The sequence below is a fragment of the Tetrao urogallus genome (genome assembly GCF_951394365.1).
Source record: "Tetrao urogallus genome assembly, chromosome: 2".
Classification (NCBI taxonomy): domain Eukaryota; kingdom Metazoa; phylum Chordata; class Aves; order Galliformes; family Phasianidae; genus Tetrao; species Tetrao urogallus.
In genome coordinates this window covers 80476421-80502189 of record NC_136814.1, presented here as the reverse complement: position 1 = coordinate 80502189, position 25769 = coordinate 80476421, and the positions used below count along the sequence as shown (strand labels likewise).

General features: G+C 37.7%; 1 protein-coding gene across 5 annotated transcripts in view; it reads left to right on the top strand.

Moving 5' to 3' along the window:
* KCNQ5 (potassium voltage-gated channel subfamily Q member 5) overlaps positions 1-25769 on the top strand; it is a gene marked incomplete at both ends in the record, with an annotated part of 257573 nt that overhangs the window by 172002 nt on the left and 59802 nt on the right. For all 5 annotated transcript variants that reach the window (XM_079532686.1, XM_079532684.1, XM_079532683.1 and 2 more), the window contains 2 exons: positions 5763-5853; positions 19448-19574. In XM_079532686.1, coding sequence (XP_079388812.1) covers positions 5763-5853; positions 19448-19574 — 218 coding nt within the window. The remainder of the gene's footprint in view (positions 1-5762; positions 5854-19447; positions 19575-25769) is intronic.

Sequence of the window (25769 nt, the reverse complement as noted above, 5' to 3'; positions counted from 1 at the left end):
GCTCGCTGCTAAGGAAAATCCTGGTTCATGCTGATTCTGATTCTTAGATGGAAATAGTCCTGGGGAGCTGTGCTAGATCTTGTGGGCTCAAACCTTGTGAATCAAAAAGTATTCTGTAAATTTGCAAGCAGTTACTTTAGTCTTGACTTTGTACCGGGAGGATACAGTGTACAATGTATGCGGTCAATACACTTGAAGGAAGGGAAACCATGCAGAGGGACCTAGGCAGGCTGGAAAAGGGGGCCAATGAAAACCTAATGAGATTCAACAAGGCCAAGTGCAGGCTGCTGCACTTGGGCCAGGGCAATCCTGTTTATTTATACAGACTGGGAGGAGAACCTCTTGAGAGCAGCCCTGCAGAGGACTTGGGGGTCCTGGTGGACGAGAAGCTGGACATGAGCCAGCAGTGTGCACTTGAAACCTGGAAGGCCAACTGTGTTCTGGGCTGCGTTAAGAAAGGGTTGGCCAGCAGGGACAGGGAGGTGATTGTCCCCCTCTACTCAGCTCTTGTGAGGTCCCATCTGCAGTACTGTGCCCAGACCTGGGGCCCCGAGAACAGGAAGGATGTGAAGCTCTTGGAGCGGGTCCAGAGGAGGGCCACTAAGATGATCAGAGGGCTGGAACACCTCTCCTATGTGGAAAGGCTGAGGGAACTGGGCTTGTTTAGCTTGGAGAAGAGAAGGATCCAGGGAGACCTCATTGTGGCCTTCCAGTGCTTGAAGGGGGCATATAAACAGGAAGGGTAATGGATTATGGTAATAGGACAAGGTGGAATGGTTTTAAACTAAGGCAGGAGACGCTTAGATTAGATATTAGGAAGAAATTTTTCACACAGTGGGTGGTGACACACTGGATCAGGTTGTCCAAGGGAGTTGTGGATGCCCCATCCCTGGAGGCATTCAAGGCCAGGCTGGATGTGGTTCTGGCAGCCTGGTCTGCTGGTTGGTGACCCTGCACATAGCAGGGGGTTGAAATTAGATGGACATTGTGAGTCCTCAATCCAGGCCATTCTGTGATTCTATGAAAAGTTAGAGCTACTTTGATCACAGGCAAGGTTAGAAAAATCTTTCAAGAATTATTTATCTTCCATACAAAATCCAAGACAATGGCACTGCTAGTGATTTACAAACAAGTCTTGGTAATAATCCTGAGTACCTTTGCTCTTATGGGTGTTAAATTAGACCACAAGTAATACTGGAACATAACTTGGTGGTCTAATTGTTTAATTATGTCACTTTAACAGTGATACACTTTTATTATTTACAGAAGAGGTCATAAAACTGTTTTCAGATGTTTAACTTTCAATTATTCTAATTCTAGCAGTAAATAATATAGCAAAATAGCTTTCAGAGATCTTCTCTGAGTGCATTTTTATGCTTACAATGTTCCTTGAGTAAGGTTTTAGTAATTTGTTTTCAGGCTGAACATCCTCTACCATATGAACATCTCTTAAATCACAAACTGGAGTAAAACTCTGTTGAAAATTAAATAAATGGAGAATTGGTAGTTCCTAATTAACCAGTAAGAAAAGTTTATGAGAGAGAGATTGAATAAATATCAAAGCTTCTGAGTTATATTATCTTTTGTAAATTGGCTTTTCTCCAATTAGTGTATGCTTTCAGAAGCTGGAGAAGAAGATGAAAGGATCTGCTTTTGATAAAATACACGACTATGGCAGTGCTTGAATAATTTTATGGGAACTTGCTGCCTAAGGCATATGTTTTACTGTCTGATAGTAAATGCATAAGGAAAGACCATCTGTTTTTTTCAGCTTGAACAAATATATGATCCAGATTGAACCTCTAGAGGCTGAATATAATCACTTTGTGTTTTATTTTGCACTGCTCCATACCTACAACAGCATTCTCTTGTATTGCACGTACCAAGGCACACGGTTCAAATGTTGTCATTCAAAAATTATTTTTCTTCAGTTGAAGGGATGTGGGATGCCTATGCAGGGCTTAATACAAACCTCTGCCCTTCATTCATCTCTGGAAAAACAGTTTCTGATACACTTTGACCACCAGGCCTTCAGACTTCAGGTTTTGTTTTTACTGGACAGATCCTTGTTGAGCTCTTGCCAGGTAAAAAGTATTGCTGTGTTCTCCATGTCTTCAGCTCTTGCTATGGAAAACTGAGAAGCTCTCCTTCCGTGGGTTGAATAAACAGACTAAATTAGAAAGCTTGAAAGTGGTTTCCAACTGTTGCTTTACTTTGAAGGAAGGAAAGCAGATCAGCAGTAAATATACTACAGAAAATATTCCAGAACACTTGATTTTTTCCTCTTTTTGCTAGTGTTGTGTTTTACAGCACCTGAAAGACTACTTTTAGTTTGGCAAAACTAACAGGACTGGGTTTCTCTACTCCCCCCAAAGTGCTTACAGTCTCATTATAGACATAAAATGCTGAATTGATGGGAAAAAAGGAAAAAAGTGTTCAGCATTGAAGGAAGGAATGAAGGATAAAGGGGCAAGATTTGGGTGAGATTTGAGTGGATAAATGCAGACATTTTTCTTTTGTTCTTTAATATTAATAACAGTGGATCATTTCTTGTAGAGCATCTGAGGAAAAAAAGAATGATTACAAAAGGTTATGAGGAAAAATATCTTTCCAAGACCATTCTTACATATTACTCAGGGGATTGTTTCTGCTTTTCGTGGCAGACCTGCATCTACCAGGTGCTAATCTAGACTGTGCACCTGTCTTTCCTGAGTATTTACTTTTGTTTTGATTAGTACACTGCTTAACTGTTCTGTTTCCCTCTCTTGACTCGCTTTTCTGCCGTTTCATGAATAATTTACATTTTGCCAACACTGATCTTCTAAACCACAGTGCTGTGGAACTGTGGCAGTTCATCACACGTGCTGGGTTTGTGGAGCATGGTTTTGTGACTGCAGGACTGCACTGGGACTTAAAAGGTTCAGGTCCACCCCACTGTTCTACTAAGGAATTCTACACAGCCTCAGGAGTCCCCTTACCTTTTCTGTGCTGTGGTCTCCAGCTGTGATATGGAAACAACAAACTTTCTTCTTTTCCTACAGCGTCTGTTTTCCATAATTTTGCTACATGAGATTTCTTCCAAGTGAAAACTTGTATTATGTACTTGGACAAGACCCAGTGCAACGGGGCCTCAGATTTAGTTCATATTACTGGAATACAGCTAAACAAGAGCAATTTTTAATACATAAGAGCAAAGAATACAAGAAAATAAAATTTTAACTGATTCAGAACTGAAGAAAGCCAGTGAAAGGAAATGACAGTATTTTACTGTAAATTCTTAGTCACTTCTTAATTTTATTTTGCCCTCCATGCAGGCTTTAACTAGGAGAAACCACATTTGTGACTGTGCCAGTAGGATGTAATTATAGGGTGCTTGTATGTGAAGACTGCAGTAGCTAAAACTACCAGCAGTGTTCAAGGAGATTTTCCTTTAAAAAAAAAAGTGGGGGAAAGGGAAGCAAAGTTGCTCAGGAGTTGAATTTTTACCACTTGGACCAGTCTTTTATGAAATCTTTAAGCAAAATCTGCTGATCTCTTCATTTAGACTGTAAGATAGATTTGTCAATGGTATGTGACCATTATTACCCTCCTGCATATCTTGATACCGCTGTTTTATTTACGGCTTTTGATAGAGCTTATCCATAAGATCCTATCAGGTTTGATTTTCAGAGTCAAACTTCATCTCAGCAGTTATGTGATGTGCTGCTAGATATGCCACCAATGTATTATTGCACTGCACATCAGATTTTCTAATAGAAATTCCAAAGAAAAATACTTAACCATATTGTCTATTGTACTGGATGTATTACAGCACTCCTGCCATATTGGAAGGTCAGTCTGTTATAAGGGGAAGAACAATTTTAGCTCCTGAAGAACATGTGGGCAGATGCAATAATAATGATATTTGTAGCCAGTAATTTGAATGAAAGAATAATTTAGGTTTGAATGGGCCTTTCAGGCAGTATAGTCCATGCTCCTTCTCACAGCAGGTAATTTCCAAGTCAGAGAAAGGCTTTTTCCAACTCCATTCTGAAAATCTCCAGGGGCACAAATTGCTGAGCAACTTTTTCAATGCTGCACCTTCTCATTGTGATTTTTTTTTCCTTATAACTAATCACAGTTTTTCTTCATGCAAATGATGTTCTCTCTGCATTCCCTGTAACCAGAAATAAATAGTTGAGGCTGAGAACTGCTGTTGTCCCCTCCTTCTTCAGGTTGAGCAAACCCAGCTCCACTCAGCCTGTGTCTCCTGTGTGTCTTGTCTTGATGTGTTCCATCATGCTGCTGAGTGAGCTTGGCACTAGAAACACCCCACATGCCCCAGTGCTTTTTTGAAAGCTGCTGTGTCTTCGGAATGATTGTGTGGATCAATGGAAACTCATCCCATTGAAGAGTATATGCCCCATCTGTATCAATCAGTAATTTTTGTGCTTTGTCCCTCGAAGAGATTTCATCCCTTTTGTATCAGGAAGGAGCCATTCTCTCTTTCTTGCAGGGATCTACCTGCATTAATATTGGATTAGAGTAAGAGTCTAGCAAGAATCCCAGCAATTCAGACGGAAGTCAAAGGCCTGCTATTTTTGATTGATTGATTACTGAGCATAACTGACAACTAGCAGTTATCCGACTCTACAAAACTCGCATTTACTTGCAGTTACTTGCAAAAAACCAGTACAAGTGCTAGAACTTGCAATGTACAATATATACCACTGCGCACAACAGATGATGAATCAGTGAATGTGCTGCTTAGTCAGTCCATGGTAATGGGGGTGAAGTGAAATTCTCTTCTGATCCATTCCATAGACAACATTTTTTCACCACCACAGTGGCATTATTTGCAAAGCAGCCCTATAGGAAAAAGTATTATCACCCACGGTATATGCCTCAGGGTAATACCAATTCTTCAGTGTTCACTCCGTGAACACTGTATGCTATATGTATGCTCTCTGCTGTGTGGAACAGGCATGGGATTCAGAAGAAATTGTGCAGTGATACTGAGTATTTGCACTTTCCTTGCCTAGAGATTTGGCAGTATGTTGGTACTTTGTTTCATCTGCATATGTTTGTCAGTACCATGAAACGTGCAAGCTCATGTAAGCTGAAAATTGCAGTCATGTTTTCTCGGTTGTGACTGCATGACTTGTGTAAGACCCTCTTGATTCACTCCTACATTTTAACTCCTTCCATTGATACTGAGTTTGTTCCTAGAATGGAGCCTAGTCCTTTAGGGCAGTGGTACCACAGCCCAGCTGCCTTTGAGCTTCTGCTTATTAAGGTTTCTTGCTCAGAAGGAAGTTGATTAATATGGGAAAAGTCATAACAGTTAGATGCAATATGTACATTAGGGCTCTGATAACCTCATACAGCCCACATCTGTGGTCTACAGTGGGAGAAACAATCCTTTGGACTGGGTAAAGGTCTCTCCTGTTGGCAATTTCTCTTTTGAGCCACTAAGAGTGGCTGTACTGGATAAATGTACGGGACTGATGTGTCAAATGTAGCATCTGTGTATGTTGGGCCATCTCACCAAGATCTTCATACATATGGGGTTTTTTTCCATTAATTCATCAGGGCTGCAAAGAGGTCTGTAGAATTATGAGGAGGCTATTTGAACGTCTTTAGTTGACCAAGTAATAATTGAATTTGTTTCTGTTAATGAGAACTGTTAATTCATTGTCTTCTATTAATGTTGGTGGAGAAGAATATAGATACTGGATCAAGGTTCTGAAAAATATTAATTGCAAATATTCTTTCTTTTTCAGTTTTCTGCTTGTGTTTGGTTGCTTGATTTTGTCCGTGTTTTCCACTATTCCTGAACACACAAAACTTGCCTCTGGCTGTCTCTTCATTTTGGTAAGTGAAACTTCTAAATACAAGACATCTTTACAAATACGATTATATACACTCACATTCTCTCCTTCGCCATGGAATTCCTGAATGCTTTAAGAAACCATACTTTTCATCAGAATTATGACATACTAATATAGAAGATTCCACCATCTTTTTCTTTAAAACCAAGTCAGAGTGGTTTACAGAGTATGTAAGTGTTGTATTACATTTCTTTACTTGAGAACTGCTGTGTTTTATTACCGATACTTTATCTACTGCAGTTTGGTATTGACTGAAAAGGAACAACCTTTCATACTTCATAAGGTCTGTACTTTTAAAAGGCACTTAAAATAGGAAATTGTTTTATCTTAGATACCAATTTCCGGTAGCTGTTGGTAGATACTGATATTTTAGTGGCAGTTACAACAGTAGGATGTGGTACCTTCATTATTTTTTCATATTACATGATTTTGCATTCTAATTCTCTCTTTTTCCCTGAGCTACATATAAATGGCTTGAATCCCTAAAACCTCTTAGCACTTTTCGTGTATTGTATAGATGCTTTATTAATCTGCTTCTTGATGGGCTGTTTAGTTTTGCAAGTGATGGCCTGAGGATAAGTGATAGTGCTCATTAAAATATCATTGTATTCCTGGAGTTACTATGGTTATTTCAGTTCCATGCATGCAAAAGGCTGTGGCTTGTTAGTTAATGCCTGAGGTGAAGTAACTGTTGACAAATGCCAGCATATCAATTGTCATCACTGTATTATCTGAAAGCACTGGTCTTTAGAACAGCTTCCCAATTAATTATAACATAAGCAGTCTGATAAACATAATTGCAGTGTGTGCTATGCCTCCAGAGCACAATGTACTACCATATCAGTATATCTGAATGAAATGACTGTAGTTAGCTAGGTGCAGAAGTGTGGCGTTCTGCTCCATCTGATCATAGTGCTTCCTACCAGGGCTCAATCAGGGAGAACCATGCTTAATGTGGCATTCTACTTCCCAGCCACGTTATCCCTGTTTCTGGATAAAATATCAGGTGGAATTAAACCAGCTGAAAGTGATGGGATTTAATTCTTTACTAATATCTACTTCCATTTCTTGCACAGTTGAGCAACATTTTGCAAATGGAAGTTTGTTTGAATGCTCTGTAACTGTGTTATTGCAATTATTACACCAATTGCAAAGATTTTCTGGTACATAAAACAGGAAAAATTGTTTTGTGTGAAAACACCCAATTTCTGATAGAAAGTAATTTTATGACAGGTAATTTGTTTCCCTCTGTACTTATGCAAATTGCTTGCAGAAAAGCCATTTGTTCTGACATAAAATATGCATTTCCCATGAGTCACATATTTGTTGGTTGTGCTGGTATGCTTACTGCCAATTCCTCAGCTGGCTGATATGCATGTTCCCTGTGGTTTGCTGTGGTTTTTTGAAGATTGCATGGGAGTTTGACCATGGAAGAGTTCTTTGAAGCTCTGGGTTTGCTCCCATGGACAGGTTGAGGAATGTGAGCTCCATTAGCCCATATCCCAGTCCTTGCAGAGTCCTTGTAGCAGTGCCCATCAACAGAGGTAGGCTGCTCGGAACTTGAGAAAGGAAACTCTGTGAGGCTTCCTGCTTCCGTGATCTCAAAGATGGGCTTTGCTCATCTCAGCAATTCTGACTTAATCTTTTCTGCCATCCTTCCAACACAGAAATGACTGTAAGGAGGAAGAGCATGGATAGTTAATACTTGAAGCATCAAAGCTTTAGTAGCTTGGTCCAGCTTTCTGTGCTGTAGCCTCATGTGTTCAACAAACCCTTGGCAGGAATAAATCTAGTGATGACAAATTTTATGGCTCCTGCTGTGGGTCTCTAATGGAGAAAAATATAAACACAGCAAAGTATGAAATTCCAGAAGCAGGCTAAAACTGACTGGTTTATTCCAGTTTATTGGTATGTGATTTGCTCCTTCTCGGCATACTGAATCATTAACTGATATTAGTAATGTTATCAAAGCAAGTTATTGCAAACACAAAATAAGAAAATAATGCAATTCTGCCTTAACTCAGGAAGAATTACTTTGGCTGTGCCAACAAATAATTAGTCACTAGAGTTTCCACAACCTTTTACTTACAGTGATTCACACAATTCCTACAAGTGTGTCGTTTAGTACAGACAGTTGTATTAACTGTCAGAGATCTGTTTTAATACCATTTTGCTTCGTGCTCAAGATGGAAGATGGGTGTTTATTTTCTAATGAAGTACAGTACAACAATCTGTAAAGCTGCCTGCTGGGTTTCTGTGAACTGTTTGCTTCACAGATTTATTCCAGATGGTACCCCCTAGAGCCATGTTAATTGGCTAAAAAGTTAATGTAATGTTTCTTCAACTTAATACCTGAGCTGCTGCCTGCACCAGCTCCTGTGACTTTTGACATATTGCAGCTATTAGCAATTACATGGGAAGGTTAAAAGGGAAGTATAAATGAGGTAAGCAAACCTTTTTCTCCTTCCCACAAAGGCCAGAGGAGCCAAGAAGATTCTGCAGTCAGTCATTCCATGTATCTATCTATCTGTCTGTCTCCCTGAGCTTCATCTTAAAGGGGAGCAGAGAATACAGCCCCGAATCACTGCCTCTTAAATGCTCTCAGAAAAAATACAACGGAGTTCAATAGGTCTGCAATAGCTCTAAGTAAATAATTGTTTAGGAAAGAAGTATTAGCTGAGGGCTTCTGAGGGTCAGCAGTGGTTAATGGGCTTGTCTGGACTGCAGAAAATCCCAAGCCCTGCTCTCTGGGCCAGCACAAAGCTGCCACACTGCGTCACGCTGCACCAAGCCAGGGCTTCATTTCTAGCATCTGAACAAGCACTGCTGGATTCCTAGGCACCTTCTGCTTATCAGGGAGCCTGTTGGGGAAAATGCACTCAATATTTGAGTTTTATGTTTAAAATGAAAGTCTTTCAGATATATGAGTATATGAATTGTTACTACATCAGTAATGAATTTGGTTAGGTTTGCTTTCAGGAATAATAAGCCTAACCAGATGGAGAGAGAGCATCAGATAAAACTCCTTGTACCTACAATTGTAATTATGCTTTAGCCTCATCTGTGCACATAACTTCTGACGTTCAAACTGCAGTAGTGATATATCCCAGACAGACAGTAGAAGAAAATCTACTTCAACATCAAAAAAAAGCCACAAGCAGCTGAAGAATCCAACTAACACAGCAAGAAAATAATCTTTGGCGTATTGCTGATCTCCTGCAAGTACATTTCCTGGCACTTTATCAAATGGTAAACACAAGGGAAGTAAAACTTAGGCTGGGAAGGCAAAATCAAATCTTTTGGGGAAGGCAGCCAAGAAAAAAAATAACTGGAATCAGAGGGCATTCACTCTCATGACCAAACTTTCTGTATTTTAAGATCATTTTCAGCTAAAGCTATGCAAATAGCTTGTTCACTTCTCTTTGTTTGCTGCCTGTTCAAGAAAATGTGAGATGACCCATAGAGAGTTGGCAGATCAGAAGTCCAGATAGTCTTGTATCAGATTAGATGTTTCATTTGACCTGGCATTTACACATTTTTACTTTGAGTGTTTTAGAACTTCTGGCTTAAAGTAAAAAGCTGTAGAAAAGAATATCATTTTCATTTGAAGTGGCAAAGAATTCCATTTTTTCCATAACTTTCATGTTTAATCAAGACAGAGGAATCATAAAACTCATGAATTTCTGTAGAATTGGTTTAATCAAATCTGTTTTGTCTTTTTCTTTGAAAAGGACTGGGATGGAAAACCACAAAAACTACAGTTCTACAAAATAAGGGCATCTGAAAATGTACTCTGGGAACATGTTCTTCAGTCAGTAATAACTGCCGGAAACATAAAAGCAGATAGTGTACAGTAGGTGAAACTAGCTTCTGTGCTTACTGTGGTCACTTACATAGATCCAAAAAGAGAGTCTAGTGAGTGCTTCTAGCAATTAAGCTCTTCCTAAAATTTTTCTCTTCTTATGTTACCCCATAAATGAAATGTAGAAAGAGGATGATTAAAAAACATAGCATATAGCTGCTCTGTAGCAGGCAAGAGGCAAGTGTGTATTCAATTATCTTTGGTCTAGGAGAGTGAATCCATCCACCAGAATATAATCATATAAATGATAGCTACAAAATTTTAAGGCTAGGCAGAACAGATTTTTAAAAAATGGTGGGTAGTGTTCATTTGGATCAGTTCTCCCACAACTTAAATCTTCTTGTGACAGTGGAACAAAGACCATGAGACATGAAGAGAGAACAGAAGAGATGATACTGTCAGCATTCCAAACCAATCAACAAACCTTTAAAGCTAATATACACACACTGTAGGTAAGCTAAGAAAGTAAAATAAAAATGATTTCATAACAAAGAAACACATCACATAGAAACTAAGAGGGTATCTGAAAAATCTGTTCTCAGCAGTGCTTAGGGTACCCTGTAGATTTCTTATATATTCCTGTTCCTATGTAAGTGTCACTTAGCTTATCCTGTCCATTACGTTATATAGCCATGTGCATAAAGTCAGTAGAAAAGATACTGGTACCAATAACAATCACTTTCTGACTCCTTTTGTTTCCTAGTACAGAGGACTAACATTGCTTCAAAGGCAGAGAATGCGCTTCTAAGAAAGGACTGCCATTATTGCAGAAAGGGCCTTCTAGCCAGCCATTCAAGGGGACACTTTCCCTAGGAGAACGCTCACAACTTGAGGATATGGAGATTGAGTGGAAAATGGGGAAGGATTAGAAGTTACTGATGAGGTGTCATGATTCAGATTAACAGGAGTATAATTCTTTGAGGAGAGAGAAGCACATCTCAGTTTAAACGGATCAACACAATTGTGCTAAAGAACCAAGCCAACTGTCTAGCACTCCCTATAAGGACAACCAAGCATCATTCCTAGCACAGCCATAGCATGTCTTCCTCCTATTTTTATCATTTAAGTGATAGTAGTATGACAGACTACTTATAGGTCATAAGTGTAGCATTTTGCATAGATGCAGATTTGCAGTAATAGTTAACGCTCTACTCGACAGTATTGAATAGGAGTTTGATAAGGATCCAAACTTGTTATATGGATAGTGAGAACTATCTTGTTAAAACAGGCAACAAACAGGTACTGCAGATTGTAACAGTAAAAATGGATTGATATCAATGTCTAAATTCAAACTTTGAATTCAAAAATTCGGACCTGACCCTTGGTAGGGAAATATTAGCTTGCCAAATTGAAAGTACAGAGTCAGAAATAATGCTTACAGGGAAAAAAATCTACAAAACATTATATTATCAAAGGAAAAAAAATGCTGAAAAAATGGTGATATCACATCAGTGATATCAAAGGTGTTTGGAAACCTAGAATTAACCCCACCATCTGAGCAACTTGCAGAAACAACTCAGCCCCTTCAGCACAGATGTGACAAAGCATGCCAACACATGTTGCTGCAGTCAAAATGTGAAGTTTCCTCAAGTGAGAGGAGAAATCTGATCACAAGATTCAGTTTAAGGACTTCACAATCTGTGGTATGAAATACAGACAGATATAAAAAAATTCTGTAGGGATCAGATGCAGATACATATAACAGGAGCATTAAGAATTTTTAAGTGTAGATGGTGGCAAATACTAAGAGACATACCCAAACTAAGTCCAATCCTGAGGACTCTGAACTGGGGGTGAGTTACAATGATGAATTAGCAAAATAAGAACTGGTTGCTTTGAATTTAGAGGCTTTCATGGAATGCCTAAGGAAAGGATGTATGTCATGGACAGGATAATAATTCTGGTATCAAATCTGAAGCTGACAGGAATTGGCTGATTACACCAAATGTAGATATGATCACAGGAAATGAATGTCTCACAAAGATATATGTATATGTTTTTGAGAGGATGTGGAAGGATTTTGCTCTTCTCTTTTTCCAGAAGACCAAAATTCCATGAACTTGGAAAAACAGAGTGTAGGAAAAGCTGAAAAACGCTCCACAAATGGCAGTTGTAAAATTCAAAATGTGATGTACTAGGTTTTAAAAGCTTAATTATTGGGGTCAAAAGAGGGGAGCAAGTCAACTTCTTCATTGAGTCTAGACAACTGAATATTAATATTGTAAATGAAGACTCACACAAGTAATAGAAATGCTGACATGGCAGATGTGAATGACTTCAGTAAAGACCTGAGGCATAAGCAGCATTTTGAGAGCTTGAGTGAAATACCTTCCCAGTCCTATTTGCCAAAATTTACCAGTTTTCATATAACACTTTCTTGAAATTACTTTCTGAGCGTATTTGGTACTGGAAACATTTCCAACTACATCATCCCAGATGGCTAGAGGTCTCCCAGTAATCAAAGCATACATTGATATGCTCCTACAGAAGCTCTGTTGATGAGCTAAGGGAAACTTCAAGAAGAAATAAATAAGAATGCAGCAAATATCATTTGCTGAATCTCTAGGTTTTATCAAGTCCAAACATGCAAAGACGGAAGAATAAAAGAATATCCCACTCCCCTCCACTTTTCAGAACGCCAAATGTTACCAGTTAATTCACATACATGTGTTCAGCCATAACAACTAGTCTAAGCCCGTTGCATCAATACGAAATTAGCATGGATGACAGAGCATAAAAGGATTCAAGGTCTGTGATTGCTCTGGCACCTTTCTACGTTTGTTCTGGACAGAGCTAAAGATATCAAATTCTTCATGAACATTTCAAAAGGGAGGTCTGGGATCTGTGTTGCTACAGAGATGTGCTTGAACGTCTGCCTGTAGCATGTGACATAATAAACATGACAGCAGCAGAAAACGTGAAAAAATCACAGACGAGATGCAAAGGCCTGGGTACAGCTGTACAGCACTTCATTGTTTTGACCATGCAGATGATTTTATAATTAAAATGAGACCATTCACTGCTCATCTCTTTCTACAGAGGAAGAAAATGTAAGCAAGCATAAGGTAGAATACAAAGATGATGGGAAAGTAGAGGATTTTTCTATAGTGTGAATTTTATTGTGTTGTCTCCATTCAGGAATTATCTCAGAAGTGTAGTTGTACCTGGCATAAACAAATGACCTGGAGCAAAACAGTAAGTGTAAATCTAAGGTACGGGAAAGCCCGATATTTAGGGATGATGTTGTGTCTGGGGTAGAACAGGATAGATGGTGAAATCAACATTTGCTATTGCAGTTTTCTCTATCTGGAAAGGGGTTTTCAATAGTTGCCAGGGTCTTTCTGGAAGAAACACATCCTCCAAAAGCCAAAAGGAGCTTTGGGATAAGTTCGCTGATGCATGCACTTAGATGGTAAGCATGGTAACCTGCAGATGCTGTGTGGAGGGAAATTACTTTGGTAGTGGATCTTGGTGCTTCAAGGGCATTTGTTTCTGTGGCATCCCAAGCTGTCCTGGGCTTTCTGTCTTTCCCCTGTGGATGTAAAGGAAGATTAGCACAGTTTCAGTACTAGAAATTTGGTCTGATATGGTAAACACTATAAGTAATCAAATGGCAGCTACTTTATTCCAGTGTGCATTTTTGCTGCCTGAGTTAAAGCTGTTTTTGCTTGACATAGAAATTCTGGGCTTTTTTTTTCTGTTGTAAATGAATAAGGAAACATGACTGATAGGTGCCATATCAGATAATAAACAAAAAGCTAAAAGGGAATTGGATAGCAGAAGTCTTATATAATGTGCAGCTAATTAAAACTAAGCATACACTCAAGTTTTAATATTATATCAATAGATTTGTAGCTGCATATTAAATTAAAAGGCACAGAATTGATTTCTTAATAATGCTCCATTAACATATAATCAGCATGGGAAATCTTAATCATAATTTGGAAAACCAGTGTTGTAAAAGTATCACATTCATTATAAAACTGATAATAGACCAAAACAAAAGGGCATATTTCATACTTACTGGGCATTGCTGGGAGCTGCACTGCAATCTCTGGTTATGATTTATATGCCAGACCAAGGGTCTGCTCTGGTTTATGTTTTCATATTTATGGCAGCCTCTTCTACTGCTAAACTGCTGTTGGAGAGAATTAAAACATTTGTTAGTGTACCTACATGCATGTAAATACGCTTGTTAGCTTATTAGTTCAAAGATCATCCCTTCTAATGCTGAATCAATAATAATAATAATAATAATAATAGATTAATAGAATGGTTTATGTTGAAGGAGACCTTAAAGATCTTCTGGTTCCAATGATCTGGTTCAAATTACACCATTATTTTGAACAGTAACATGTGCATATATTCTTATCTGCTGATTTTAATCTGGAAAGTGGCCAGAGTAACAGGAGCATTCTGAGTCCTACAACAGCTTCTGCAGCACAGCTGTTTACAGCTCAAAACTTTCTCAGGTTTCACTGAAATGGAGTAGCACTGCACTGCCATCACCTCCCAACAGTGTCTATTAACGACAAGAGCCCAACTTGGGTGCTCAATGCTTTGAATCAGCTGAAGGTTTTTCTGCTTGAAAGGAGGGTGCAGAAGCTGAGGTGTTCTTGCTTTAATTGAATGAGAAAACGTTCTCATCTTTTTTGAGTATGTATACTAAAGCATTGCTATTTGAATACTATCAACTATTCATCCTGTGTCACCATAAAGAAATTTCAGCAGCTGGTGACATTCTTAAAACAGTCAACAAATGAAAGGATGTGAAAATGTTTACTCTTTCTCTTTTCCCACTGATTTGGTGACACCTGATGTCCCTGTTGATGTGTTTTTAGGGAAGGGAGAACAGCAGCTCCTTAGCTGCTATCGGATGACTTCATTCCTCCTATTCTTCCTGTTGTGTTGATTGAGAAGCTGCTGATTTACACCAGATGAGTATCTGCAGTGCAGCTAAACTACAGAGATATTGTCTTCAGTATGGAAGCACTTGTAGCCTGATTAAAGCTTATTTTAGGGTATTAATTTAATATGTTCAAGTACATGTCCTAGGTTCCTGATAATGTCATTTATAGATCCTTTTCTCTGGTGACCCCAAGGCAGGCAGTCTGCAGCTCCATTACCCTATTTCAGCGGTCTTTGGAATACATAGCATCCCAATTTCCATACAAGAAGTATAATTAAAATAACAGCAGAGCTATTGTCTTGTGCATGGATGCCTTGTATCCAAACCTGGTTTATATATGTTTCAAAATAACGGGATCTTCCTATAAGAACTGCTCAGAGTGCTCAATTTTGGTCATTTTCTCATCATAGAAATGGCTCTAACTGCATGAAATGATGGCCTGCAGCTCAGGCGCCTGATTTCAGCAGCAGGAGTGCATCAAACTATTTTAAGTTTTAATAAAGAATTATGTTAATGAACAAGAAAGCTATGATAAAAATCTTTTTTTGTTTTGATTTGTTTTAATGTTACACTGAGGAAAATACTTATCATTAAAAACAATCTGAGAAGGATACTAATACAGACAATTTCAACAAATTGTCTTTGGTACTCTAATTAGATGGGCAAAATATAAGAAAATCAAAAGCACACACTGTAGCTACCTTGCATGAAGGTCCTGCAGGACCTTTTGCTAATAGAAACCTTGCTCTGGATGATCTCTCATTTTCCTTCCATTTCATAACTCTCATTGTTCCAGTGGCAAAGCAACCAAGGCACATGCAGATGTAAAAAAAAAAACCTCAGGGGCACACTGGCATTTCCATTCCTTATGTAAAAAACAACTGAATATTTTAAGCCCAAGTGTTTCAGCCTTGCTTCTTGCATATGCATAGCTCTCCATGACAAGAGAAGCTGTGCATGTAGAAACATTTCAGAATGAGATCAATCTGGATGAACTGTGCTCTGAGTAGAAAAAAAGACTTTCCTCTTTCTGAAGTACCAGTGGATCTGCCATGCTGGTTTTAGAGGGAGACTAGCTGCGAGTGTAAATCAGCCAGGAAAGTTACAGCTGAAATCACTGTGGAGCAAGGACTGGAATGCATCTTGGAGTGGAAAGGATGATAGTAGATTTGACAAGGCCAAGGACAACAGTAAAGGCCAGGGGATCCTTGCTGTAACATCAGGGGAGGGTTAGGCTGTTTACCTGCACATCAGTTCAAATTCAGCCATGCTAAACTTGGAATGAAGCCAGATTTATCATCCATAAAAGATTTTTCCCATTCCAATGCAAAAGTTGTTATTACATATCTCTTAAGTGAACCAAAATTAATGATGTTCCATCATATTATACACAGGAAAAAGATACTTCAAATGTGTCATTTCTAGAGCAAGCCTGCAAGTCGTATTTGTTCAAATGATTTATTCCATCACATGCCTTTTTAATTACGCTCTGATTTAATGTTTCAATTGCTAAGAAACTAAAAGCAAGTTATTTAAAAGTCTAGATTTATGATTAGAAGTCATTCTTTGGTTGTTTTTTCTTTTTTTAAAGAAAGGTCCTTTTTGGAATGCATCCTTCCAATTTTTGTCCATCACAAACCAGAAAGCTCATGACAGTACAGCTGCTGTAGAAAAAACTAATGTTATTCCCTGGCCTGAGTTAACCTTGACAGAGATTTGTCTTTACATTGTGATTGATTTGCACTGATTACTGAAACATTACTTGTTTCTCAGTCTTGGGGGACTCTCTCTTTCTGGTTTCAACCTGAACCAATCCAAAACTGACCCATAAAAGTGCTGTGAAGAGTTTCTGTTTGAATGTGTTTACGTTTTCTGGAAAATCCTTTTCCTGCATTCATGATGATGTTTTCCTTTTAAATTCAATTTTCCTCAAGGAAGTAGGAGTGGCTGGGATATAAAGACCATTCTGAAATATTACTATTTCAGAATGTGCAAAAAGAAGTGCAAAATCCCATCTCCACCTTATTCAATGACTTTTCTGTTATTCAGCCTTATACTGTACTTTAAAACCTCCAGAAATATGGTATGTGTAAGAAAGCCTGATGCAGGATTTTTTAAATCATCATTCCAGCTCACAGAGCCACGTTTAATATACATGAGCTCACTTACTGTAACTACAGCTGCTGTTTATAATGTTCCCTTAACTAACAGAAAGTTTAATTTTGAGAATGTATCACTGTGCATAAGTTTGTAATGTTGCTAGAAATTGTAACTGTTTTTCCCATGGAGTGAACAAAGATTTCTGCCTCCAAGCAGAGACCACACAGTAAAAAAGACTCTCAAGCATGCTTTCAGCATACAACGACTCTGCTCATCTTTGCATAATTGAGTGTTGTAGCAAACAGTACTTGCTAATGGTAGTAAAGATGACAAATGCAAAGCTACATAGCACTAATAGGAACCGGAATATTAAACTACCAAAAAATTAACACTTTTCAACTTCTACCAGCAGTTTTATGATACTAATTTAATCAAAATGAAGCTATAGAATAGTCCTTTGTGCATCATTAAGCGCTCTCCATTCATGCCAGCTCCACAGTGGGGATGCCTAGCAGGAATCTTGGGGTTTGGGATGTGATGGAGGACTCATTCCTGCCTGTGTGGATCAGCTCCCACACACAGCACTACCTGCACAGACTGAAGGATGCCTGTGACATCTCAGGGTGCTTACTTAGGGAGATGTTTCTTACACATCTGTACGCACAGTAAGTTTTCTAGGATAACCAGTGAAATGAAACAGAATGTGACTTTAACAAGGAAAAGATTTTACTAGAAACAAAGAATGTTTCCTTTCTTCCTTCAGTATCTGTTACCCCTACCCCAAAGTGTAACTTCTCAGAAAATCAGATGTCAAATGGCATGGACACATGCTTTCAACCCCTGTAGATTCAGAGACATCATCTAACAATGTGTAAATCAGATTCAACAATTGACACTGTAAAAGTGGTAGTTAAACAATTAAAATGCCAGTTCTTCCTTTTTCTTTTTTCAATTTGTCTTCTTTTTATTCTTGGCCCACACAATTTCATACAAGGCGATGATGCACCACGCGATAGGCAGCTGGTACAAAATACAGTTACTATATGGAAAACTTTTTCAGCTTTACACATAATCTTTTCTAACGTACAACAGCTCAGTCATTGGAATTAAGCTGAAGTTTGCTAAAGATGAATAAAAAGCAAATCTTAAACAGTCACACTCATTTTTCCCTGTGTTCTTTTCTTCCAAAAATATTAATGACACTTTCTTTAGCTGCATTTTAGCAAAGGGATCCCATTTTGCTTTTGTGATTTATGAATTCAGTATGGGATTCACAGAATTGGAAATGAAGACAATAATGAGGGCCTAAAAAATCTCCCAGTGCAATGCAGCTGTACAAGCTGCCATTTGAAGATGGAGTAATATGTTTTCAAATTGTTCTATGATATTGAGAAGCAAAAGCAAATTAAATTTAGAATATTTCAATGTACATCCATTAATCATAAGCTTGTATATGACAAAATATTAATATTGTCATTAGTTCAGGTAAATTAGTGCCTGAGTTGATATATGTGATCTCTGCAGCCTTACTGGCTTCCAGAATTTTAGGATCTTACAGTCTAAAAACATCCAAACGCTTTATTGAGGAAAAGACAATATTGGATCATCCCTACCCTTGTAGACATTCCTCTTTCTAATTTATTTACACTGTTTTCTCATTGCTTCCACAGCAGTCCTCATCCTGTAGGAATAACAAATTCTTTGGCTGAAGGGACAGCTTTCTCCTGAATGTAGAAACGCATTCGGCTGCCTAATAAAAAAACAGCTTTCATCCTCTTTGGGATGAACTGCTTAAGAACCTCCTTCAAGTATTTTTCTCCTTTCGGTTAGCACACAAATTTTATCTTTTCAAAGCCTGTAACTTTGTTATGGTATTCCAGAATAATATCAGAATTAATAATTCTGAACCAGTATGTAGATATTATATCACTGCATATTATTGACATTCAGATTTCCTTAAGATATAGAGCCGAATTATCCTCCAATCTATAATGCTAAAATTCTGTTAATCTTGCTGTTGTACAGATTTTTTTTTTTTTTTCCATTAACTTGTTGCTGCTATTGAGATGAACAGTATTGAAGAAGATTCCAATGTGAAAGAAATGCAGTCTAGGCAAAGAGGGAAATTCTTCTGGATGTTTCCAAAAACTTGTCCAGGGAAAATTATGCCTATCGTGAATATTTATTTACTATCTTACAAACAGTTACGTACTCATTTTATACAATTACAGTTGCATGTATTAGCTTACTTCTAGGAACAAATGGATTCCCTAACTGCTTCTTCATTATCTCAGTCAGTTCACCTATCTACTGTTATTGTGGAGTACAATGAAGAAATCTTTACCACAACTTTCGGCCTTCAAAATAAGAACACGGGCATGGATAATATCTCGCTAGCTATGTGAACCACCTTTGGTTTGATCCTCGATTTCCAAAATTCTCTGGAAAATTTTGAGTTTATATTGCGTGTGTAGGGTGTAGCCCTTCTGTGTTTCATACTTAGTAGCTGATTTTAGCATGTTAGATTTGTATGCTTCTCAGGAAACTTTGGGGGCTGTGTTTCCAGCAACCATGATGAGGAGCAGGATCCCAAGATTGGCTTTGGGATCATCTGATGATAAAGATGGATTGCTAGACACGTATGGTGTTTCTTAATGCTTCCATGTTGGCTATCTGTTAAACGTTTTTCTTATTTGTCTTTTCTAGGAATTTGTCATGATTGTTGTCTTTGGTTTGGAATTTATTATTCGTATTTGGTCTGCTGGATGCTGTTGTCGATACCGAGGATGGCAAGGAAGACTGCGCTTTGCCAGGAAACCATTCTGTGTAATAGGTGAGTGTTTATTTTAACATAAAAATGAAAACACTCCCTTCTATTTTGCTTCTAAATTGAAACCAATGGAATCAGGTAGTTTACAGTCACCAGGTATAAATCCAAAATAACTGTGCGTCAACTGTCATCCACCCAAAGAATCTCTAGATATAAAATCAGAAGGTTCCTAATTACCAGTCAGCATGTGTTTCTTATGTTCTCCAGAAGACATTTTCTTATGCGTGTCATACACCTGGCCTGTGTATTGGAATGATGAAGGGCTGAGAGCTGATCTCACTGGAAACTGTGGGATATGTGTGCATTTAATTGCCACAAATCTTTAGACATCTTTTATATGAATAGACACTATGCACATACGCATGTATGTTATGTGTCCTTTTCATTTAAAATTTTTGTAATTACAAATGCATAGATTTAATTGAATTTGAAAGCCTACCAAGAAACAAATATCAATCTGTCTTCTGACAACATTGCCAATTCTTCATTGCTGCTCTCTGCATAGGATATAGTATCTGCAGTTGTTCCAAGAGTCTCTTTTTCCCCTTTTGCTCTAGAAATTCTTTCTGTAAATGATAAATAGACTCACAACCAGTCAAATCCTTATTTTTAAATATAATCTGCATGAAATGAGTTTCCCAATAAAAGTAGAAATCGCTAATTTAATCTGATAGTTTATTGTTTTTCTAATTTTATGGAGGCAATGCTTTTCACAGAACGCCTGTGGAACTTCAGGATCTGAGCTTCTTCTCAGCTTGTCTCTAAACATCTTTCCTCTCAACAACCTTTAATTTATCTGCTTTGTTCTATTCAGATAATAAGGAAGATGTGTCATTATCTTATCCAGGATCATTAGGTGCCAGGTCTCACACACTTGCCCCAACATCAAATGTATCTTTCTTCATGAAAGCAGCAGCTTTAGAAATTGTATAGAGAGCAAGTTACTCTTTATAGTAGAGAGACATGAGAATGCAGGTGTTTTATAGCACTAGAAGTCAGAATGTGCTGGAAGAGCAGTCCTCCTACAGAGGCCACCTGAAACCACCATGGGCTTCATAGCTTTGAAGAATAGCTAGAGCCAAATAAAGCAACAAAGCTCAATCCTTTGTAGCATGTGGATCAGAGTAGGAGATAGGAAAGGTAATCATTATTTAGGAAAGAAACATTTCAAAAGTATCAGGAGTGAGAGCTGCTTAAGAAGAGAGTACTGAAATCTTACTGAGATAGGTCAGTAATAATTACATACTGTATCATGTAAATATCGAAAGAAGAGAGAGGAGACACTGATTTGGTTAAAAGTTGTGGTGGGACCTTCTTCAGTGCATGTGCACTGGAAGGGTGGATTGAGCAGTGAATAAGCTGGTAGACATGAGAAGTTCAGAAAGTAGCTGGAGAACCAATAAGAACTGAATGAGAATATGAGAAACAAGAGAAAAACAATTTTTATGGAAAAAAAAAGTCAACAGAACCAGAGTAGAACTAGGCCGCTAATGTATTGGGAGATCATAGAGAAATAGCAAAGGATGAGGATAATGAAACATAATGTCAGCATGTTCCTTTCTGTTTTCAACCTTTATTATCAATTTACAATACCACACCTTTACCATATTTCACATTAATTCAGTTACAAAAAATGCACAATAGAAACATGCAATGAAACCGTTAGTGGAGAAACGGAAATTGTAAGGGACTGAGCATTAATTGTGGCTATGTTGATTAATACTTAGCTCATTTAGATCTAAGCAAATCTATCCATTTTTCTTTGGTAGGAAAAAGGGATGAATAAACCTATGATCTCTGACAGTTCTGTTTTCAGAAGAAAGAATAAGGCTATTATTTTTAAATATCCTTGTGTACATCATTTATGAACTCATGGGAGTAAATGTTCATTTATATAATTTATTACTAAGGTTTTCCCCTCTGGACCCTGATACCGAGAGAGGCTGTATGGATAGTTGAGACCTAATATTACTTCACTTCATATTTGATGTGGAAGGAGTTAATGTTCTAGAGAGTCTCCCAGACTTCTCTTTGTGATCTTGTTATCAACTTTCCCCTCTGTCTTTCCCAATTCCCTTGAAATATCTCATTCATACATCCGATGTTATCAGCTGATTAGTTAATACTTTAAGCAAAGTCCTTTAAAAAAGCCTTTAAATACTTTTTCTGAGAATGGTCCAAAAGGCACCAAGATAGGAATAGTCCCTTGCTACATGTGGTAGCAAGCAGCAGTCAGGTACTGATGGTCCTTTATGTTTTTGCTAATTACAAAGTCCATAGGAGATCAGCTCTGGTTGTGGTACAGTAGTGTGGCATATCTCATTATTTTGCAATCTGAATGCTCTGAGAAAGGACCTCCCATAGCAGAGAAGAATAGTTTTATGAGTCAAACATTTTTTCCCAACTATTTTAATCTTCTGCAGAAAATTTACTTTAGTAAGGTAACTGCACCAAATGTGTTCCTTGTTTTGCTGGGTTCTGAAAACACTTTTAGTTTATAACAGTATTTACTTAGCAATTGCTGTTTTTCTCATAAATTTCTGCCTGTTACAACTTCTTTTACATGTGGTTTAAGAGGAAGGTAGCTGTTCCTTATTGTACATAATATTTTTCTGTCTTCAGTTGCTCTTCCACTGTTGCTGTGTGTCTGTTATGGAAAAAAATTTCTTAAGTCCATCCATGTAGTTGGCAGGACTTGAGCACAGAATTTCAAAGCCTCAGCATTACACAAATTCTCAATATAAATTTGGTTTTTGAAACTCTCATTTCAGAATTTTTTTAAGAAACTTTAACTTAGCCCATGTCTAGTAATATAACATTTTTCCAGGACAACTACAATTACTGATAGTCTGACAAGCTGGTACGGTGTTGTATGTATTTCAGTTTTAGCCTGTTAGTAGTTTCCCCACAGCTGCTTCTATTTTACTTCTTGTCAAATTATAGCAGGATGGAAATGTCACAAGTTCACATTCTGTTGATGATGCAGAATGAGCGAATTCCCAACAGGAAGCTTAAGTTCATTATTTGTAATCATTAACTTCATGGCTGGCAAACCACATCTCAGAGCATTAGATGATAGCAGTGGCAATTGTATGTTACTGGAATCTATTTTTTGTTAATTAAAGTGGTAACGAGCCATCATATGGTACTTCTGGCAGATCTTTATAAACAAATCCATATCTGAAGTGTTGCAAGATCTGTTGAAACTTTAATTTATTTTAATTCAATGTCTTTATGTCATGATGTGTTTTGTGCCTTGTCACCTTGGTATTTAGATACATAATACTGTTTAAATGCAGCCAGATAGTAAATGTGCTGCTCATGATAAACAATATAAACAGTCCTTTTCTACTATAATTTGAACTTTAAATAACCCAGTGATGGTCTGTAATTAAGTATATGCTTGACCAAAGAGACACATTTCACATTGCATCTCATTGTAAATCCCAACCAGACCAAGTTCCAGCCAGGAGCAAAGTTTTTCGTGGGGCATTCTCCCAACATCTGCTGCCAGCTCAATGCTGAACTTATCTCAGGAACACCCTGCCCTCTTTATTCTAGAAAACCTGCTCACAAAAATAGTGTTTAGAGTGGAAACTGAGAAGTTCCTTGGATGCTTTCAGCAGCCATAGTTATGTGCAATGAATAGTCACTCTTTATATTTTAAAACTAATATTTAATGGAATGTCCTCATATTTGACAATCCTTGCTGCTGAGTTCATGCTGAAATTTCCCTCTGGAATGTGTTAAAGAATTGAACAGCCTATATTTGTTAATTGACATGGGTCTTGATTTCACCGCTAGTATCGCTATCATATTATATGGAGCAGAGAAGTGACCGACATGGATTGGGCAACCTGACTCAACTGTTTTTTTTATATTTTTTTCTTTCCCTCTGAGGAGCTGTGGGGTAGTGACACATTCCATTTTCATGAGTCTCAGGGGCTGACATTTTTATATGAGTGCTGAGCATATTCTGTGCATCTGCTGAAGTGTCTGATGGCCAAAGAAATCAGTAAGACTAGTGAGTTGGTTTGTTTTTTTTTTTAATTAAATGATTTTTCATTGAAAAAATACTGATTAACTGAAATCAAAATTATTTATATCAACTCCTCTTCCCTAAGGAAAACTATTTTATATTTAAGCTGGATCTTTTTATCATCAAAATAAGAAGGACCCTTTCTCCCAGTCATCTAGAGCAGCTAGTAATCCAGTTTCTGGATTCTAGATAAAGTATAGTTAAATGTTTGTTTGGGCATATTTGGTGCAGGAAATCACCATCTCTCAACCTTACTGAAGTTATCCAAACATCAGTAAGTAACTCTTTTAGTCCAGAGAGAGACAGTGGTTTACCCTGTCACCTGATTGTGTCATTTGTACTCATTTTCTATGGAAGAAGTTCTAATTTGGCTTGTCCGAAGAACAGACATTTGTAAAAAGCGGATTCTGGTAGTGCAAATTAGAAGAGATCCACACCAGAATGGACGAAGTGAGTTAGAGCATGGGATTGTGAAGGACAGCAGTGAATCACAAAAGAAATACAAAATTATGATAAAGCTTGTGTGTTAAAAGCCAGAGACCTCTTACTATAAAGCGAGTATTGGTGATGCTAGAATTACTTCCTTAGAGGGCTGTTGAAAATATTTTCCCAAGTATTAGGTGGTTGTGTCCATTCCAAATAAGACTGACATAAGTTACTACCTGAACTAGAATGTTCAATGATTCCTAATTCATTCATTTTTACTGGGAAAGTCTCCTGAGATCAATATCACATGATTAACACAATACACTAGTTTGTACACATTCATTCAGATTCTGTAAATTATTTGTGGAATCTTTCAAATGATTTATGATCTCTCATATTTGAATCTCACAAAATCTACACATATAAGAATTCTGAATTATTATTATATATTATGTGTTATAAAATATTGTGTGTTATAAATACATATTATAGAACTTCCAGTGCCTCTTGTGAATCATAAGGCTTCAATGACTTGGAAAATTACAGTAAGTAGGAGTTCAGCAACTAACAGTGCAAGAAGGAGATAACATTTCCTTGTTTTAGACTTGTTATCTTCAATTTTGTTGGCATTTTTCAGGGACTGACTAGTTGCTACTAGAGATGCCCAGTCTATAAATATGTTTTCACTACTTTTCTTTATTTGATTTGAGGTATTCATGTGCTGCCTTACTAAGCTGAGTTCTCATCATACCAATAGACGAATTGCTCCAATTACCTTAGATGTGTGTAAATGTTCCTCCAATCTAAAATTAATTGTTAATATAAGCATGGGTGTGAAATGTTAAGAGTCAGACATGATTCTACCAAAGCCACTTATCTGCCTGCCTCAGCATACGGAGTCTCAAGAACAGTAAAGTAGCTGATTTGTTTTTAAATTCCATCATTCATAGCATCTAAAAAACACATTTTTAAAAAAGTGAGAGAATAATATGTCAGAGCATAACTGACATCCAAGGAAATACTCATTTTTCTTGGCGTCTTTCCAGCTATCATGTTGTACATCAGCTGCTTTGGTAGTGTGACATTCTTTGCAACTCCCATCTGTGATCATTGTCAGCTCTTTCCCTTGACTCCTCTTTGAGAAGAATTGCACCTTCGGTGGCAATAAACGTTTTGCTTTTGTAACAGTGAGTTATGCTCTCCAAGCAGAAATTGGAATCATTTCATAACATTTCCGTAGAGGTTCATAAAGCACCCTATTAAAGTAGACATTAGCTATTTTGTACTTCTGCTCCTACCCTTTACATTAGTATAGTATACTGCACTACCTTAGTACACATACAATTTCTTGATGAAATCACTAGCTTGCAATATCACCATATTTCAGACCTGTGTTATACAGGTGTCTCGCTCCAATTTTTAGGAGGGAGATGAGATTCTTTTAATATCTGTATACCTGGCATGAGATTAAGAAACAACGGTTCAAATGTTGGTCTGACCAGTTTATTATAAATCCCAATCAGTGAGATGGGAAGGGAAGGAGTATGATAAAAAAGATAGGAAATAAGCTAGAATTGCATGAAGCAGGGATAGTCACCACCAGGATCCAGCAGCGGTCCCGTTCCATGCCGTTTTGAAGGTCCGAGGCAAAAGCTCAGGGGGAGAGCAGCAGCAGCATGGCTGGCCTTGGGCAGCAAGCAGGTAGCAGGAAGAATCAGCAGGATAAACGCGGG